This window comes from Chenopodium album, chromosome 19 (genome assembly GCF_948465745.1).
Source record: "Chenopodium album chromosome 19, dcCheAlbu1.1, whole genome shotgun sequence".
In the NCBI taxonomy this organism is placed as follows: Eukaryota; Viridiplantae; Streptophyta; class Magnoliopsida; order Caryophyllales; family Amaranthaceae; genus Chenopodium; species Chenopodium album.
Genome location: NC_137852.1, coordinates 1894380 through 1912494, shown reverse-complemented (window position 1 = coordinate 1912494; position 18115 = coordinate 1894380). Strand labels below are relative to the sequence as shown.

Here is an 18115-nt window from a genome sequence, read left to right as displayed (position 1 = left end):
AAAAAAAAATATATGAGTTACTTCTCTTTCTTGCTGTGAATCTACTTGGTTATCAATTAGCAGAAAATTTAATTAATTAATAAGTCCCGATTAATTAAAATATGTTTGAAGTTGATCATGTAAAAGAGTGGGCTTGGGGAATAGATATTATTGCAGGAAACCGTACCTTGATTTTTGAAATAATTAGTACTAATACAAATATTTTATAAAATGATCCTTGTGTAGGGTATTCCTAGTAACTTTGCATGCATGCATAAAGTACGCAAGTTGTTTATAAAATCATGTCATTGGAAAATGTAAACTAACCATGTTAAATTTTTTTTATACATTGAGACAAATTCGACAATACAGTAATTTGATATTTAAGATATTTGTTAAGTAGATAATGGATGAAAGTTAACAAATATATTACAAAAGTCACAGTATTGCGAGTATTTGAAAATGGGGGAATACTTGTTTATAAAATTGTAATCTCTGATTACTTGTTATTTCATACTTTAATTTGTAACAATTAAGTAACAACATGAACTTTCTTTATGTTACTCCTTTTCCCAATTTACTTCATATTCATGTTATGACCAATCTTTATCATAATAACTAATAAGGGTTTCTAGATAACAATAATACGACATTTTAAGAAAGGTTCATTACTACAAAACTTGAAAAAACACAATACCACTTAAAATCAAACTATTCATATTATAGAGTCCTGTAACTGTTGTAAGGTGTCATATTGTTACACGTATGATTTATCTTAAAATCGATTGACAATGAAGGGATTCAAGTCAAGCTCGGGTATACAAGACTCAACCATACACAAGAGTAGTCACATTATACATGAAGCAATAGTGTAATTAAGTAATTAAGTATAGTTGTTGGTCCCACTCCCAAGTGAGAATATTGTACCCCTCTTAATGGGGGTATTGGGGAAGGAGAGTTTTGGTAGAGTTTTTGCAAAAAAATGTGGAATTCACGTGAATGTCTGTCTTAACAAAAACATTCACGTCGGGCCACCTCCATAATAATCAAATTTACGAATAATTAGTAATTACACTTGTTTTGAATATTAGTTAGTAGCTCTAAACTCTAGTGTAATTAATAGTGTTTCAACCCTTTAAACAAACATCCTCAACAAAGGAATTGGGTGGACCCAATTAAGCTAACCAATCACAAGCTTTTGCGGCAGTCAAACTTTGATTTCTGGTCTTCTATCTTTCTCTCTAATTTCTTTCTTGCTTTGATATCAAAGAAATTTATGAGTAAAATCTTAAAAATTAAAAACAAACGCAATATCAAAGCTCTTAAACTCCTTATAATAATGTAGGTTATACTAAAGTTGGTACATCACATAAGAAGTTAGGTTGTACTGTACTAAAGAGATAAATATTAACATCTGAATTTTGAAATTTGAAATACATGAATACTCATTAGTATATTATTCTAACCGAGTAATACGAGTACTTGATCTAAAAATAAAATTTGGTAAATTTCCCACTTATGAATTGATTTTTGTACTTCCGATGGGAGAAAAATGAAATGTACTCAACATCTAAGCTTTCTCAGTGGGGTTCTAATAAACCTTAATATCTTGAAGTCAAATTTATATTCTCTTAATTTTCAAATGGTCTACTCCATAAAAAATTGAACCAAGGAATTTTTAACACTGTAATCCTTACTGTATGAATTAATACACACTATATCGACTATCATCATCCTATTAATATAACAATACCTGATACTTGAAGAGAGAGGTCAATAAGTTCAGATTAACATTAATAATACGAAAACAGATTAATTAATTAAGTAAAATTATCAAGAATACATACCTAAGAAATGTGGTCCATGGATGAGGGGTAGTTATATTGCCGCCCTAAAGTAGGAACAAGTTTCGGACAAATCTAGAAATGGCAAATGGGAAAACCAACGGCAAAGGGCAAAGAAAAAAAGGTAACAAGGCTAAAAATAAAACAGTAAACCACGAATTGGGCAATTAGTCTATAAATTGGTTTTTATACTAACTTGGACAGACCTACTAATTAAATCTAATATTTCTACACTACAAGTACTTTTTTTTTCCTGAAGAAAAAGTCCTTTACATTTGCACTTACATAAAAAATAGAAGTAATTTTTTCCCTCTCTAAAGTGCATTATTTGGATTTACTCCGTCCACTTATACAGTAAAAAGAACAAAATAAAACGGAGAAAATGATTTAATTATTATTTATACGAGTATATTTCGAGTGATTTTAATGATGTTTTAATATTGCAGAATCAAATATGAAGTCCACGGACACAATGATGGGTTAGCCCAAGATCCCCATTCCCCCACCCGCTAGTATTTATACTTGTCATACTAACCCTTTTTTTTTTTCCAAAACCAAATAACAATTCAAATTACATTACGATAATACTCTACTAAATTTTTTGGTATTATACAGAGCAACTTGATTCATACTAGTAGGTAATACTTCCATTTGAAATGAATATATATGGTCACATTTCCTTACCCTGCCACACAAATGTTTTGGTGCCTTTCTAGAACATAACTAATCACGGAAAGCTAACTAACGAAACATATTGAGATCCTAATCGATCACATCAACATAACCTCTCTCATTCTATTTTGCTCAGACTCAAGTACTTATATTTGACATGGGTATGTGTCCAACAGTCCAAGTATCTTACTGTGTCAAAAATCCAACATGAGTACTTGAGGTGATATAATGATTTCGAGTAACATAGAGCCCACATGAATTGGTCTTTTCTACTTAGCTAGAAATACAAGGTGTTGAGATAAGTGACAACTAATTCTAAACGAAAGGAATATGTGTAACTTCCTGCAAAATATCAACACAACTTACACAAATGCCAAAATAATGGGAGTGATACAAACAATAATAGCCACAAAATCATAACTTTGAGGGCTTTAAAATCCTCTTGCTGGTGAATGTGATAGATTATCAGCAGGAAACAATGGATCAGCTATATGGTTGTTAAGTTGTTTAATCAAATTATATAGATGTAATGCTATGACTATATCAGCTTCCAGAATAAACAGTTTTTTGCATTGATTTTCCAGGAGACAATCAAGAGGATTATTCCTACACTCTATTATTCCATTTGTTAGCTAAGTTCATATAATTTTGGAAAAAGATAGTCTCTTCATTATTTGTTACAAAGCAAACAAGTTTCAAACAATTTAAACAACTAATTTTATACATAGCGTGTCGATTAAACTGCCGCAAAAATTATACTCCGTACCATCAAATCTCGTTTAAATCTGTGTACACCAAAGTCCTCATAAGAGAAAGTTAAAGAAAATAAGAAACTCTACTGTTCAAAAGATAATCCAATGAGAAATTTTATTCTAATAATGGGTTACAACACCAATACCAGTTTATTACCCATTGTTTGATATGCCAACAAAAAGCCAAATCATTTCTAAATCCTCCATGACATAGTCACTCCCTTCTATTCAGACATCATATCATAAAATATGGTTAATGATTTTTTAAATCTAATGATTTTTTTAATCATGTAACTTTTTGTAAAAAAAATAATTTTTAACTAAGTGCACGAAAGCTCATACAAGATTTGGTATTATAAATAGCCACACCCCTTTTCTCATTTTTTCCAAACCATAGGCCTTTTTAATTTTTTTTTTTTCTTCTTCAGTTCTTAGCTTTATTTAGCCTTTGTTCCATATATTTCTCCAGTAAACTCAACAAAATGGGTGGCAATGGAACTTCACCTTGTGCTTCTTGCAAGTTGCTCCGTCGTCGATGTGCCAAAGACTGCATTTTTGCTCCTTACTTCCCATCCGACGACCCCCACAAGTTTGCCATCGTTCATAAGGTTTTTGGAGCTAGCAATGTCAGCAAAATGTTACAGGTGAGTACGGGTAAACACAAACTACATCATCACACAACTTTTATGCACTTCTACAACACAAATGTTTTTACTTCATCTGCACTTCTTTTCTTATAAAAAGTGAAATTTATATATCTGTGGGATAAGATTGCATACACCAGACTTTCCTAAATCCTGCTGACATCAGGGTTTTTATTAGGAAATTCCTAACTTTATGTTAAAAAAAAAAAACAGAAAACAAAACAAAAAAACAAATGCAAACTCCATGTACATGCATTTCTGTACTCAGAAACAGTCTCTCTAACCTCCCAAACTAGTTAGGGGTAAGACTGCATAATCAAAACTTCCTAAATCCTACCAAACTGAAGGATTTTACTGAGATGTTGGTTCTAACTCCATATACTTGGATTCTTATGGATACAGGAGCTTCCAATGCACCAAAGAGCAGATGCAGTGAGCAGTCTAGTGTATGAAGCAAACGCAAGGATGAGGGATCCAGTCTACGGATGTGTGGGTGCCATATCGTTCCTGCAAAACCAGGTTTCGCAGCTGCAAATGCAACTAGCAGTAGCTCAGGCAGAGATACTATGCATCCAAATGCAGCCAGAATCAAACAACATAGCAACCCCAGTACATCAGAACAACTACGAAGCAGACGACAAGTCATTCCTCTTCCACAACAATCTTTCCCAACACCAGTACATCAATTTTCCATCCTCAAGTGATCACCATGTAATTCAAGACTCTCTTAAAAGGGAGTCTTTCTTTGGACATGACATGGTTTCATAACTATGACATTATAATATATGGCATCCATGTTTTTGCCCTTTTTCTACATAATTCTATTTTTGATATCCTTATTCTTTATTATTAGCATTATTTTCTCCATGAAAAGAAATCACTCCAGAAGCATTGAACTAAGGAGGGCCCTACAGCTTACCCTAGTAAAAACTCCATTAAGAAAAACCCAATAGTTTTTTTTTAGGGTTTTCAAATTTCATGCCTTTTTCTTGCTCTTGCAAATAAAATAAACAAGAGAAATTGTCTAAAAGCCAAAAGGTTGTACTGCCAAAAAAAAAAAAAAAAAAAAACAAAAGGAGGTATGAAAAGGTGAAGTATAGTAACAAGGCCAAGTTGAAAGGAGTCAACTCTAACACGAGATACATGGAGAATAATATAAATCAATTAAACTATGTTTAGCAAAATTATGCTAATAGTCTACTTAGCTAGGAGAATTAATGCTCCTTAAAACATTAATTCCCACATTTAAACTCAAATGCACTAAACTAGGCTGCCTATAATTATTAGCATCAACTTTTTACTTGAAAACTTTTTGCAGTTTGATTTCTTCAAAAATAAAATATCAACATTCAGCAATATTCTGAGTTCTTTTGTTCAGCATATTGAACTATACAGTTCAATATCAGTTCAGAACACAAAAATAAAGTGGACAAAATATCACTTTAAAAGAACAATCTTCTTACAAAATTCATGAGAAGTTAATCAGAATCTAAAAGGGCAAACAAAACTTGCATGTGAGTATGTGACAATAAGAATAATAAGATGATGGCTGCAATATGGAAAGAGTGTAAACTGACAACAGTCATCCTCAAACAGTCTAAATTGAGTAAATTTTATATTCAATGTTTGTTATTGATCAATGTTGGAGCCTGTCATTAATGTGATATTAGAGCAAAATTTACTCTCTTTTGTGGTAAGGATTGATCACACCTTGAGCCATACCCCTGTTCCTAGATTGAACCCAAGTGCCTACAAGCAGTCCGCCATTAACACGCACAACATGCGCATCACACATCGGCCTGTGCAGGATACTTAACAAGAAAACATCAAACTAAAAGCAAACTCTTTATACTAATTAGCAGTTGAAAGAGATTTATATATCCCCAATGAACTTTTTGTATAGGTATTAGGGAATATGTAACACATTATATGTACCAATTAACATCAATTATTCCTGTAAATGTCCTAAGAAACATACGTCATCTTTTACATTATCACAAAAATTTCATTACCACCTTTAGATCTGAAGTCCTAAAGCGGTGGTGCCGATTGGTAATGAATTCAATGAAGAAAAAGATACATATGCATATTTGTAAGCGAATATGCATTACTTGGACATTCTGCACCAAATTACAGACATAATACATGACTACCACTTCCAACAATACTCATAACTTGTTAATGTAAGTCAGCTTCAAATTCGGATGGAAAAAGTCTCACAATGCATCATTCATGTGCTAAGAATTAAAGTACATTTCAAAAAATGAAGTCCAAAACACAAGAAGCAGAAATCACTGTAACAAAAATTCTATAAATATACTATAATCATATGATATTACAAGCAGAATTCTTAACTGTGGAAGGAGAAGCTAGAATTTGATAGTGAGTGTCCTTAAAAAATTTCACGTGGGAGGCAAGTGTTAGTGCTGAGTTCATGGACCAAGTATACTAAATAAGACAAAGATTTTTACATTTATTATATTATCCTCACCATATATTATAATGTAATACCATGTTTCTTCAAGTCCATCTCTCCTTACAATTACATGTCTCATCAAAAGTAATGATTTTCTAAAGAAAAAATAATAATTAAATGCAGAGGCAACAGGGACAATAGCTGACTCAAAGATTCTTCCTAACAATTGTTTATTAAGGGAAGCATTTTCCCAAGTCAAACTTCCAAACTTTTCTAAATTCCCATCTCAATCACACCCCTTTTGTTTCTATAGCTCCTCTCATTATATTATACAGTACTTGGGGTTTTCTTTTTATTTTTTTCTAATTTGGAAGACACTAAACAGAAAAATAAAAGGACCGTTTCTCGATTTGTGCGTGTCATCCTTATATAGGATTAACAGGAGCCATGCTAATCTTCACTGTAATTAATACACATAGAATCCGAGACTAGAAAACAGATTAATGGTCAGTAATTAATGTGTTTTCCGTATTTGTCCTATTCAGTCACAAGAACTTATAATTTTTAAGCATTTAGAATAGTCTTAGCACAGAAAAGTTTGTGAAGACCAAAGCATAGAATTTTGTCATGACCTGTTCCATGAAGTCCTCAATATGATACCTATAACACTTCCCTTAGAATGAAGTCACCACCAGATATTATGGATTCTTATTTGAAATTTTCTCCTAGAAATTTTATTATATAAGTAAAAGTTCAAAAACATTTTGGCTTAAGAATTGCTGATATTTGGATAAGTATAGCAGTTTCGAGGAAATTTGATATTTTGATTTACTCTATGTAAACCTATTACTCAAATAATTTGAAAGTTGAGGAAAATGGGAAAACCCTAAAAAGTAAAAACTAAAGTTGTACATTGTTAAAAAAAATTCTATTGAAGGTTTTCTAGTCTCCAAGAATCTTTCCTATTAGTTGCATAACTGCATTGTCTATAGGTTAAAAAGGAAGAAACGTACAAAGAAAAACATCCAAGGGGGAAAAAAAAAGTGAAAACTACCATTAAAATTCATATGGACTATTTGTTAAAGAAATCATTTTCATCAGCAAATTTTAGAATCAGTTACTTTAAAACACAATACAATGATTCTATCTACGTTAACAATAAACGTATAATTACTTTTAGCAAGATAGCCGATGAAAAACTTTGTTTACATTATTTTGGTAAATCATTTGATCATAATCTTCGGTTAGAATCAACTTTCACGTTAGTCTACAAAACTGCAGAAGCTGTTGGTAGTGGTGGCGGCAGTTGTTTTGGTTGAAGATTCAAACACTAGTGAACCATGGGAACATGTTAAAGTCACAAGCCTATTTCTATTACAGTAGCTTTCTTGACATCTGAATGAAAGAGGAGATAACAATCAGCAAAGGTAGCAAATTAGTCAAAATGAAGAGGAAAAACAAAAATAGTGCTCACAAAGAGAACATTTGGATGGAAAGTCAAAATAAAAAGACAAAAAGGCATTCTCCTTTGGATTTATTTATCAACCTCGAATGCAGCTTCTTTCTGGAGACAAGGATAGGAAGGATAGTTGTTTCTCATTTGAGGGCTCGAGGACAACTGATACCCAGGAAAAAAGGTTGTTTGGTTTCTAAAATCCTTTTCCCATGTTCTGGTTTTAACTCTTTCCTTTTCATGCATCTTTCCTAACCTCTTTTTAATTCCTTTTCACTCCTAAATCTTTCCCGAGTACTGATCTTACCATTTTACACACATGAAAGTAGTTTTCCCTCGATTCCGAATTCTCAGTCCATTGTACCCACCGTTCTTACTCAAATTATTATCGGTTAAAATATACAGTCACTTAACAGTTATATACCCCCAAAGAAGCGAGTAATTTTCTATATAATAACTTATAATTCAGTGTTTCAAGTGTATTATCCTAAATAAAACAAATGCTTTCAAATGAAAGGGATTATAAGTTTAGAGTTTTGACAATTTACTACCAACTAATCAAACAACCTGTCTGTCTTAAAAAAGGGATCCACAATAACCAATTGTAGAAGGCCACATCAGTCATGAAATGTTGGTGGGGTCTCTTGAGAAAAGGATGAAGCTAGTAACTACCACCAACAATGATTAAAACCCCTATTCTTCCACTTGTGACTGTCTATTATTGCTTTTTCATCATCATCATCATCAAGAACAGGTAATTCACATTTGCAAATGAAGCTTAAACAGAGTTGTCAATAATCTTCCAATCACTTTTCATTGTATATCCTGTTTAACTAAACACTTTCTACTCAATTCCAGAATTATTGATACACCTACATTCAAGCACACTATTTTTTTTAAAAAAATATATACAGGTATTTGATAAGAACATTCAAGCACACTTTATATCACACATTTAAAGCCATATCTTAATTATTTTAAGGAGAGATGTGTTCATTGGGGATCGTATAGGAGACCTTTTACTTTAGCTTTATAATGGCATATTATTACTTAGATTGGGTACAAGTATTGAGCTCAGGTATATATCCCAGCTTAAACTCAGACAATGTAAGTATATTTTGCATCTTTTTGGATCAAAATTTAGTATCATGTATCCACATATATATAATATAAATTCTTTTCTAAAGTGTTCATTACATAAATAACAGATCATTTTTTTTCACCTTGCCCAACTAAAATACCTTTTCATTTAAAAAAAGTTGACAAAAACAATTTTATTGGTAGGAAATAGGGTAAATATTATAACTTCAAAAATAACAAAATTACTCGGTCACTAAACAATGAGCTTTTCCAAGTTCTAACTGAAAGACAGACCAGGGAAAATAAAAAAATGATTCAAAAGTGGAAATCAGAGTACCCCAGCCCTAAAGGTAACTATCACACTCACAATCTGTGTAAAAATGAACGTGAAAGATATTACATATCTCAAGTGAGTCAGAATTTATAAATATTTTCTATTAGAGAAAAGACAAGCAGATAAATTTGGAAGAAGAAAAGGTCACACACACAAAATCCAAAAGACATCATCTCAAATCTCTTTTTTTGCATCACAAGATAGGAAATTAGCAATCACAATGACCCATCAAAGATTTCTCTACTGGTTCAGCACTACTGTGATTTATATTCTACAAGGTGAAAGGGAGAATCTTTTGCAAAATTCATATGATATCCTTCACGTCACTAGAATTAATTTTATATCCTTAAAATTTAATAAATTTGACGTAACAAAAGTTTTATATAAGGATAGAGACATCCCCTAAAATTCCTTTTGAGAAAAGTCTAACCAATCAAAGCGAAAAACTTGTGTGCAACTCCTCACACCTTTATTTTTCAGTAACACGCAACTCCTCACACCTTTATTTTTCAGTAACACTAATTGGGCTTAGGCCTACAGGTGTAGCCGTGTAGGTGACTGGTTATATTGTAGAGGAATTAAAGGTGACATATACTATTATACGAGTATTACGTTAGGATGAATTTTTATATATAGAAATGGTGGTTTCTTATAATCTTCAGGATTACGTGTAAGGTTGAGCCAATGCCCCAAGACTAGTGGCCAAATTTAATCACAAGATAATTTAACTGCACGTTGCATCAAGGACATCATAACAATCATTTAATTTTTTGTCACATATGGAACTAATCCAGAAATATCCAGTCAAGAAATATTATGACATATGCAAACAAAACCTTTTTGTAATCATAAATTAGTAAAGAAAGCCATTATAACATCTAAATATCCAATTATTAAAATATACATTAAAAAAAAAATAAGAAGAAGAAGAAGAAGAAGATAGACAATCAATGGTAGCTAACCTTAAATATTCAATTGAAAGAATGGAGAATCATTGAGTGGTTGACAAGTCCCATCAACACCACAAACTTGGATGACAAATTTGAGAGCAGAAATACCAGAAGGAACTAGCAACTCAGAAACATAAAAGGCTTCCACAAATGCGACTCCAAGAAATTCCTGTACATCTTGAAGCTTTACATCCAGATTTGCATCTTCTTCTGATGTTTTCTCGACATAAATATTGTATTTCTGAATTTCGTTAAGACCATCTCCAACCTTAGATCTCCATACAATGTTAAGGGAAACAGACTTGGATTCATCCAAGCCAGCTTTCCAAGATACATGTTGACCCTCAATGATCCATGACGAAGAGGGTGGGAATTGTAAATTATGACCAGAATATTGGATTAAGAGATGACCAAGAACTGCATAATACTCAGATGTCTGTCCCTCGTTGATTTCAGGTCTCAATTTGTAGCAGACTGCCCGAATTTCTGTTAGTGTATACCCTGGCATGGCAATGGCATTCTCTTGTACGACCCACCCATCAGAGGACTCCGGTTTGGTAATTCGATGAGGCATAATTACTTTGCTGAACTTGCTAGAGAACTGGTTCAGGGTAAGTAAAGCATCCCCATGTGATGCAAGTAGCACTGATATAATCTCGCCCTCACTGGAAATAAATTCAAGAGAAATGCCCACCAGAGAGTCCCCATCTGACTTCACCTGCAAAGCAATTGAAATTTGAGTATTGTATGATTCATCAATTAATCATTTATAGTGATGTACTAGCCAATAAAAATGCCCAGAATGGACAAAACATTTCGTGTTTCATATCATGATTGACAAGAACACTAATTATTTCTCAAAAGTATTGACAAAGATATTAGCTACAGTGCTCATCAAATACTTCTCCATGTAGCACAAATATCAACTTTATTTCAGTGAGAGACAGACCTAATTCACAAAATCCAGATTGGAAGGTCAATTTATGAGCTAGCAATAGTAAGAACAAGGCACGATTACAGTGACATTTTAACATAGATTGAGAGAGAGAAAAAAAAAATCAAAGGCAGAGTATATAGTATGATCCAAGTACTTCATGATTTTGGTTGGGTTTTTGGTCAAACCCTCATTTTATGGATTGTGTTACACATGAGCACCAATCTATCTTCTTAAGCACATGCTCCTTGGCTAAATGAAAATAACTTATAAGACAAATGTTTTCGAAGGTTTTCTCTAGACTATTTAGAGCTGAGATTTTTAGTAGAATCATCGCCAGAAGAACACCAATCAAACTCGGAATGTTTCATAGGGACTAAGCAAAAAATTATCCACCAAACTCATCTTTACTTGTCAAATTATAGTTGAATAATTCATAATTGTAACCAGAATAAACCCAGATGCTAATTAAATTGAACTGCATTACATCATTTTTAAGTTTCAACCTGAATTTATTGCAGGAAAACAGAAAATTTAGCATGACTCTTTTAACCGGGGGGAAATGGCATGCACAACCATCATTGATAAACAAAATGTTAAAATTCAAACACTAGTGTAACCGGTAAAACCTAACAGAGCTGAATATTTGAAGATGGCTTACAGAATACGTGAAGCCCACAGCTGGATCCCCTAGGAAAAGTTTTGCTTGAAATAGCCTTTTTGTGAAATAAGGAATGCTTCCAAGAATGCCTTTAAACGTGACATTCCCTCCTCCATTATAAGATTCCTCCTCAAGGCTGACAATTAAGTGTTTTACTTCATTAGAACTAAAAACAACATAGTAATAAACTAATAGCAATCACAACCACCGTCAGAGAGGATCATACAGATGCAGGATTTAGAAAGGGTGAGAACTGAGAAGCACACTCTACAAAGCCTTAACATTACAAACAAAGATTATTTTTAAAAAATGAATAAAATAACCATTAATGAAACCTGATAATCCTCCAATCTTAAGTGACAGAAGTCTATAAAAAAGGATTTCTTCAGCATGTGCCCTACTATTAAACCACCAACATGATACCTTTAACAAGTGAGGGTGAGGCCATAGCTCTGTAAGGAGGGGCAAAGTCATGTGGCATTACACACGCAATTGCAAAAAGGGCTGTTCTATACCCCAAAAATTAAAGAGGGTGTACAACCGTGGAACTAAACAAAATCCAAAGTAAAATTCACTCAATATTTTTCTGCCACCTCCTTCTCTAACTGATCTCTTCTATATATAACTCACTAGCTTGCTTCCTCCCTAAGCTCATGACTAACTTCTTTGCTTTTCCAAAAGCTACCCTCTTCCACAGTGTAGTCTATTAAATCTATCATCATCTGATTGCCATGGGGCAAAGAAATCACACAATTATTGAGGAAGCTTGATTTGAATCGTTTTCAAGGGACATATTCACTCAACCAACAGTATAATTAGCATAGTTGGATAGTAAGAACAATTGATCAATATTGTAGATGAAAATCAATTATGACAATTCAGCTTCAAAATAATTTACAGTTAATTATTCAGGGCGAACCATAAAAGTAGGATTTGTTGAGGGCAAAGGTTGTGTGAATGCGCACATGCATGTAACTACATACACCAGTACATGATATATGCAGACAGCACCATTGAACAAATAGGTGCAGTGGAATTTCCTACTTACTTGATAAAAACTTGAGTAGCATCTGGTCCAGGGTCTCCAGAAAACTCCAGCAAAGGCTGCATACACGAATGAACTTAGTAAATGAAGAAGCATGCTACACTGCTTAGAAGTAAGCAGCCTTAATCAATGTGTAAGTTTGTAATGAATATCTTTATTGCTTCTTAAACTAAAAGTATCAAGCATATGAATCAAGTTCAGAGAGATTAGACACAACTCAAGTACTCAACCAAAAATAAAAGCCTGATAATTGAACAAGGCAACAATGCAGTATGTCCATACCTGAAAACTTTGGCATGATAAGTTGCACCAATCAGCATTTGAAAGTTCCCTCCCATCAAGAGAAAAATGGTGACCACGGCCCTAGAGGAAAGAAAAAAAGATCCAACAACGTTCATCAATAGTTAAATGAATTCATATCGAGTGCATTATATTAAGAAAATGTTGCCATGTTATAGTGATGATGTGAACCTGAAAACGCAAAAGAAAAAAAGATAAAAAAAACTCCTCATATTGCTTCTATGGTCACTGATAGCATATTAAAAATAAACAGGATTCAATACTTATCTTGCATAAGCTAATTATACATCTAAGCATATCAACTTAGAGCTCAAGGATTTAAGTAAATATGTCTTTTTAGAGGAATGTATTTTAGTTAAAAATCATGAAATCAAACAAAGCTTATGTTCAGCCTTAATAATCCTAACAGAACACATAAAAAAAGAAAGAGCAAATCCATGTGACTCTTTAGGAAGTTAAGATTTCCCTGGAGAGATTGAGAGAAATGATATTAATAGTTTAACCATTAACTATTGCTTTTGCTATTGTTTCATTTACATCTATGCCATATATATATGCATTTATACTCCATCCAAAGATGATAGTCACATATTCTATTGTAGGATATCTGGAAAGTGTCACATTTTCAAAAATATTAATGCATCATGCATGGAATTTCCGTGATGCTATGTATGCAGACGGGAAGGACACAACTTTGAGGATTCAAGTGAAATCATATCACGTTCTGATATGTGATAGTTTGAGTCATTGGGATGCTGCAACAACAGAAAGCACTAAGAATAATATTGCCCTTACTTTCACAAGGCAAAGCAAAATCCTGAGTTGCAATATAAGACACAATTCACACAGCACAAGAAAAGGGTCCTTTTTAAGTCTATGCCCATTAATGTGAATCATGAATGTCCTTTGTTCTGAGCAACTGTGACAAGTAAAGAGAGAAAATGAATAATTAAAGCAACAGGATCACAGTCACTACCTGATCAAAATCTGAGTAAAATGGGATTGTTGTTGGATAACTCTGCCTCACTTCCCAGGATTTTTCAATAAGATCCCACCAACTGCCAAAACAAAACAATAAGTTCATCAATGTGAACCAGCAAGGCTGCAAGCCTGCAACTAAATTCAACGGCAATTAGAACAAAGATATAAGTATCAATCAAGCTCATGATAATCTGTTAGTTGCTTTGCTCTTCCCCAAACGAGAAAAAGCATTAATTTTCATGTTAAATAGGTGAACAAGCACATGATAATTGTTAGAAGGACCAGATCTACCGTATGCATGTAACAACCAACAATGAAGTGTACACAACCAAGAATCAACAGATGATGTAGTTTCACCATAAGAATCATTGACAAGCATGCTTAAGATATTATATTTCAGATCTTAGGTCTGGTACTTCAAATTCAAACATTTGATTGAACTGTCATTAATATCCAAAATTCACCATCTAACACCAAGCAAGGTTACAAGACTAACCAAAATTACATAACAAGCAAGCCAGGAACAATATAATGTAATCTTTGGTCTTATAATTTTTCCTTGATTGATCACTGATACCTACTGCTCACCATCTATACCAGTCAAATTTTCAGGATTATAACCAATGTTGCATCCCATATATTTCTATGAAAAAAAGGAAGCTGAAAAGCATTGACAACAAACTGTTGAACAAGCTTGATATGGTACTTCCACCATCCCACTATTTTGTCCATGTTAATCTTCTATGAATATCAAGGTGTAACAGTTCAATAGAATTTGACCCATAGCATGTCAATGTATTAGGTAAGTCAAATGGATGTATGTAATTACTAGCTAAAGAAGACAGTAATTACAAGCGTGACAATGTACGCAGAATAAGATCAGTTAGCTACCGGTTTTGAGCAGTCTGAAAATCTGGAGGTAGCTTTTTCTCATAGACCCATCCAGGTGCAAATATTGCAGCTGATACATCATCCTTCCTTATGACATCTAGAGCAAGGTTTGTCTACAATTTTGGAACAATTAATTTCTATATTAGAGGTTTCTTAGCATTTGCCTACCTGTCAAAGATTAATGAGCAACAAGTGTCACAGATATCTGCAATACAACTCAATAGCTTATAAACTCCTTTATGATTAATCAATCATTCACCCCTTATACCACTAATATGCATTATCTTCTTGTGCTCAACAGAAGCATTAAAAGATCTTTCTATGTGAAGTGTGAGAGAAAGCTATACAGTGGAGTAAGAGGAGTCTTTGTACTAAACAAATAATAGGATTCATATTCCTTGGTTCCACAAGGAAGTGGCAAATGGCAATGGCGCAAGGCTTAGTCTTGTAGTCATGTGTTCAATCCCTTTAAGTATTACTTTTTTGTATCCAAGAAGTTGTATTGATGGAAGAATAATATGTCAGCAGATATATCCTTGGAGGCCAAGATATCTTTTGGTGGTAAAGTTTAGAACAATAACACTGTATGGCTAATTACTTCTGTAAGGTGAAGATAGCAGAAGCCAGAAACTGTTACAAAAATAATACCAAGCAGTGGTGGTATTGTCCTTAGGGAGCTCCATACAAAGAAAGAATCAAGAAGCAGAGTCCTTTGATTTTTAAGGAGTTCATAGTGCATTAGCTGCTAAGTGTATTGAGTATTCACAACAGATACTTTAGGTTGAATATTTAGGATGATAGATGATTGTAATTACAATCAATCAGAGGTGTCAATGCAGGGTAAATTTATCTACTGTCAGATACTTACTTATATATCATCAAATTCCCTGTTTTAAATGTGGTAACTTTACTTCCTTTAGTTCCTTAACAAGAAATGGAGACATGAAAAAGAAAGAAAAGGAGATACTTACAGTCCATTCCCCTCCACCAAAAGTGTTTCTTCCAAATACATCTATTCCCATATAAACATCAAACTTTCTATCACCAGCAATATTAGCAGAGATCTTCGGGAAGTCTTTCTGTGAAGTAAGCAAATAGTTAAATTACAGCACTTAATAATCACCCCTGTAGCAGAAAATGAAAAACAGAACACCAACCTTCCATGTGTAGTTTATAAAAATGCCATCACACAGATCAAAAAAGGCTTTGTTCTTGTCATTCAGCTGATCTTGCCAAGCAAGGTCACCATGAATGGTAACACTATCGTACCTGCAGGTAGCAACAAAACATCAAGAACTGTTCACACACACAGAAAGAAGACAGGGAGATCTTCAGTACATACCATATCACCAAAGATCCAGGCTTTGACATATGCATCAAATCTGTCAGATGGCTGACAAATGCCTTCAAATTTGCTACCTCAGAAGGATTTATTTTGACCTCCATATTGATCTGCAAGTAGCTTAAATAAACAGTTTAATTAAAAAAGAAAAAAAAAAGGAAAAAAGAATTAAGAAGCTTACAAAAATTAAAAAGCCACGAAAATCCCAGTAGCATATTTGCTTTATCTCATGGAACCAAGAAAAGAACATATACATGTTCCTTCTATGGCTTTGCCAAAGATCTAGTTAGAAGTATGGTGTATTCTCAATAAATCAATCAGCTGTCTGATCCAATCTTTGTAGAAGCCTATAACCGTAAATCAAAATTATCTATAATAACCTCTAAGAACTACCAAAACTCACAAGATGAAGACAAAGATGTAGCCGTTCACTTAAACTTGGGGTTTGTAACTTTTATACAAACAAGGAATTATATAAGATAGACTTCGAGGGGTGTCATCTAATTTTTAAAGGAGACCAAGAGCAAAACTAATATCATCTGTCACTTCTGATATCCGTAAATAGAGTCAATTAAGTATAAAATTTAAGAGCTGACATAAAAAATAACTAAAATAAAAAGGGTGATACAATGGTTTACAATTCTTTTTAAGCGTCAAGTTCTCTAACATCCATTGCATCAAGAGTTAAGCAGAGTAAAAATACATGGTATGTCATAGTGAGAAGTCATTTCAACATCTAGCAAAGATCTTCCATCTTTAGTATCAGTCAAAACCTCACATGAAGGACCATCCATAAGAAGTAACGGGTCAATTGTCAACTAGACATCCAAGTTACAATAAAGCTAACTATCCCAATTTACATTTGCCAATTGCCAAAAAAATTGCAACACACAAAAAACAGGCAAAATATGAAAAACATGTAGGTATCAACTATAGTCAAAAAGAGGAATAATTTACCAGCCAGCCATCAAATCCAAGAGCAATAGCAAGTTCGGCCAATCGTTCAGCACACATTCGAGCATACTCGATACTCGATAGCAGTTGATCACTAATGATTCTACCCTCATCCCATTCTGTCAAGAAGGTCCCCAACACCTAATATAAAACATAACCACAGCAAATCAGCACATGAAGTACAATTTTGCAAAAACAATCCATTGCACAAGTACTAACCTAAATACTCAGTCAAAAAAAGTACCTTAACTCCATGCTTGTGAGCAGCATTAACCCAAGAAGGAGGAGGAAGGGTAACCAAATTATGAGAAAAATACACAAAAACATCCATCAAATACCAATGCCAAATAGCATAAGCATCAGAATTGGTCCCACCTTGGACCCACTTATCATCATCCAAGTACCCACCAGCCATATCATGGCAAACCAAAAGCCTAGGTTTTTGGGGCAAATTCAAATCCCCATTTAAAGGGGTTGTAGATTTATTAAAAGGGTAGTGAAATGAATCAAAATATGATCTTGATTCAAGCTCTTGGAGGGTTTTGATTGGGTATGAAATTGGATTTGATGGTTGTGATGGGTCAAATTTTGGTGGGTCTGAAAGGGGTAATTCAGGGGATTTTTGAGATGAAGCCATGATTGAAGAAGGGAGAAGAAGAGAGAATTTAGTTTTGATTGATAAAATGAAGTTTTTGGTTGAGATTAGGGTTTCTCTTTTCAAAAAGGCGCGAAGAAGGCGATTTAGCATTTGAAGGAAGAAGACGATGATGATGAAGAAGAAGACTAGGAGGAGTGACTTGGCCGTTGACATTACTTTCTACTTTACTTAAATCATCCGAAAATAATGTGAAGGAAAGAATCTAAGGATGGTGTCACAACTTTA

The 18115-nt window shown here is 33.5% G+C and overlaps 2 protein-coding genes across 3 annotated transcripts; one reads left to right on the top strand and one right to left on the bottom strand.

The window, feature by feature from the left end:
* Nucleotides 1-2960: 2960 nt before the first annotated feature.
* Nucleotides 2961-18064, bottom strand: LOC145594953 (cytosolic endo-beta-N-acetylglucosaminidase 1-like). Of its 2 annotated transcripts, XR_014102891.1 has the most exons (13): nucleotides 17477-18064; nucleotides 17236-17373; nucleotides 16279-16388; nucleotides 16094-16205; nucleotides 15908-16015; nucleotides 14937-15049; nucleotides 14041-14122; nucleotides 13047-13127; nucleotides 12768-12823; nucleotides 11720-11855; nucleotides 10137-10842; nucleotides 3752-3865; nucleotides 2961-3280 (listed from the first exon to the last, which is right to left on the bottom strand). XR_014102891.1 is itself a non-coding variant. In XM_081651302.1 (12 exons), the coding sequence occupies exons 1-11, from the start codon at nucleotides 18041-18043 to the stop codon at nucleotides 10138-10140; spliced, it is 2208 nt and encodes a 735-aa protein (XP_081507428.1). In that variant the 5' UTR covers nucleotides 18044-18064; the 3' UTR covers nucleotides 8229-8585; nucleotide 10137. The 2 variants fall into 2 exon arrangements, 1 of the variants encoding a protein (XP_081507428.1); XM_081651302.1 differs by lacking the exons at nucleotides 2961-3280; nucleotides 3752-3865 and adding an exon at nucleotides 8229-8585.
* LOC145594954 (LOB domain-containing protein 12-like) lies at nucleotides 3730-4660 on the top strand. The gene is made up of 2 exons (XM_081651303.1): nucleotides 3730-3891; nucleotides 4294-4660. The coding sequence occupies exons 1-2, from the start codon at nucleotides 3730-3732 to the stop codon at nucleotides 4657-4659; spliced, it is 528 nt and encodes a 175-aa protein (XP_081507429.1). The 3' UTR covers nucleotide 4660.
* Nucleotides 18065-18115: the final 51 nt, after the last annotated feature.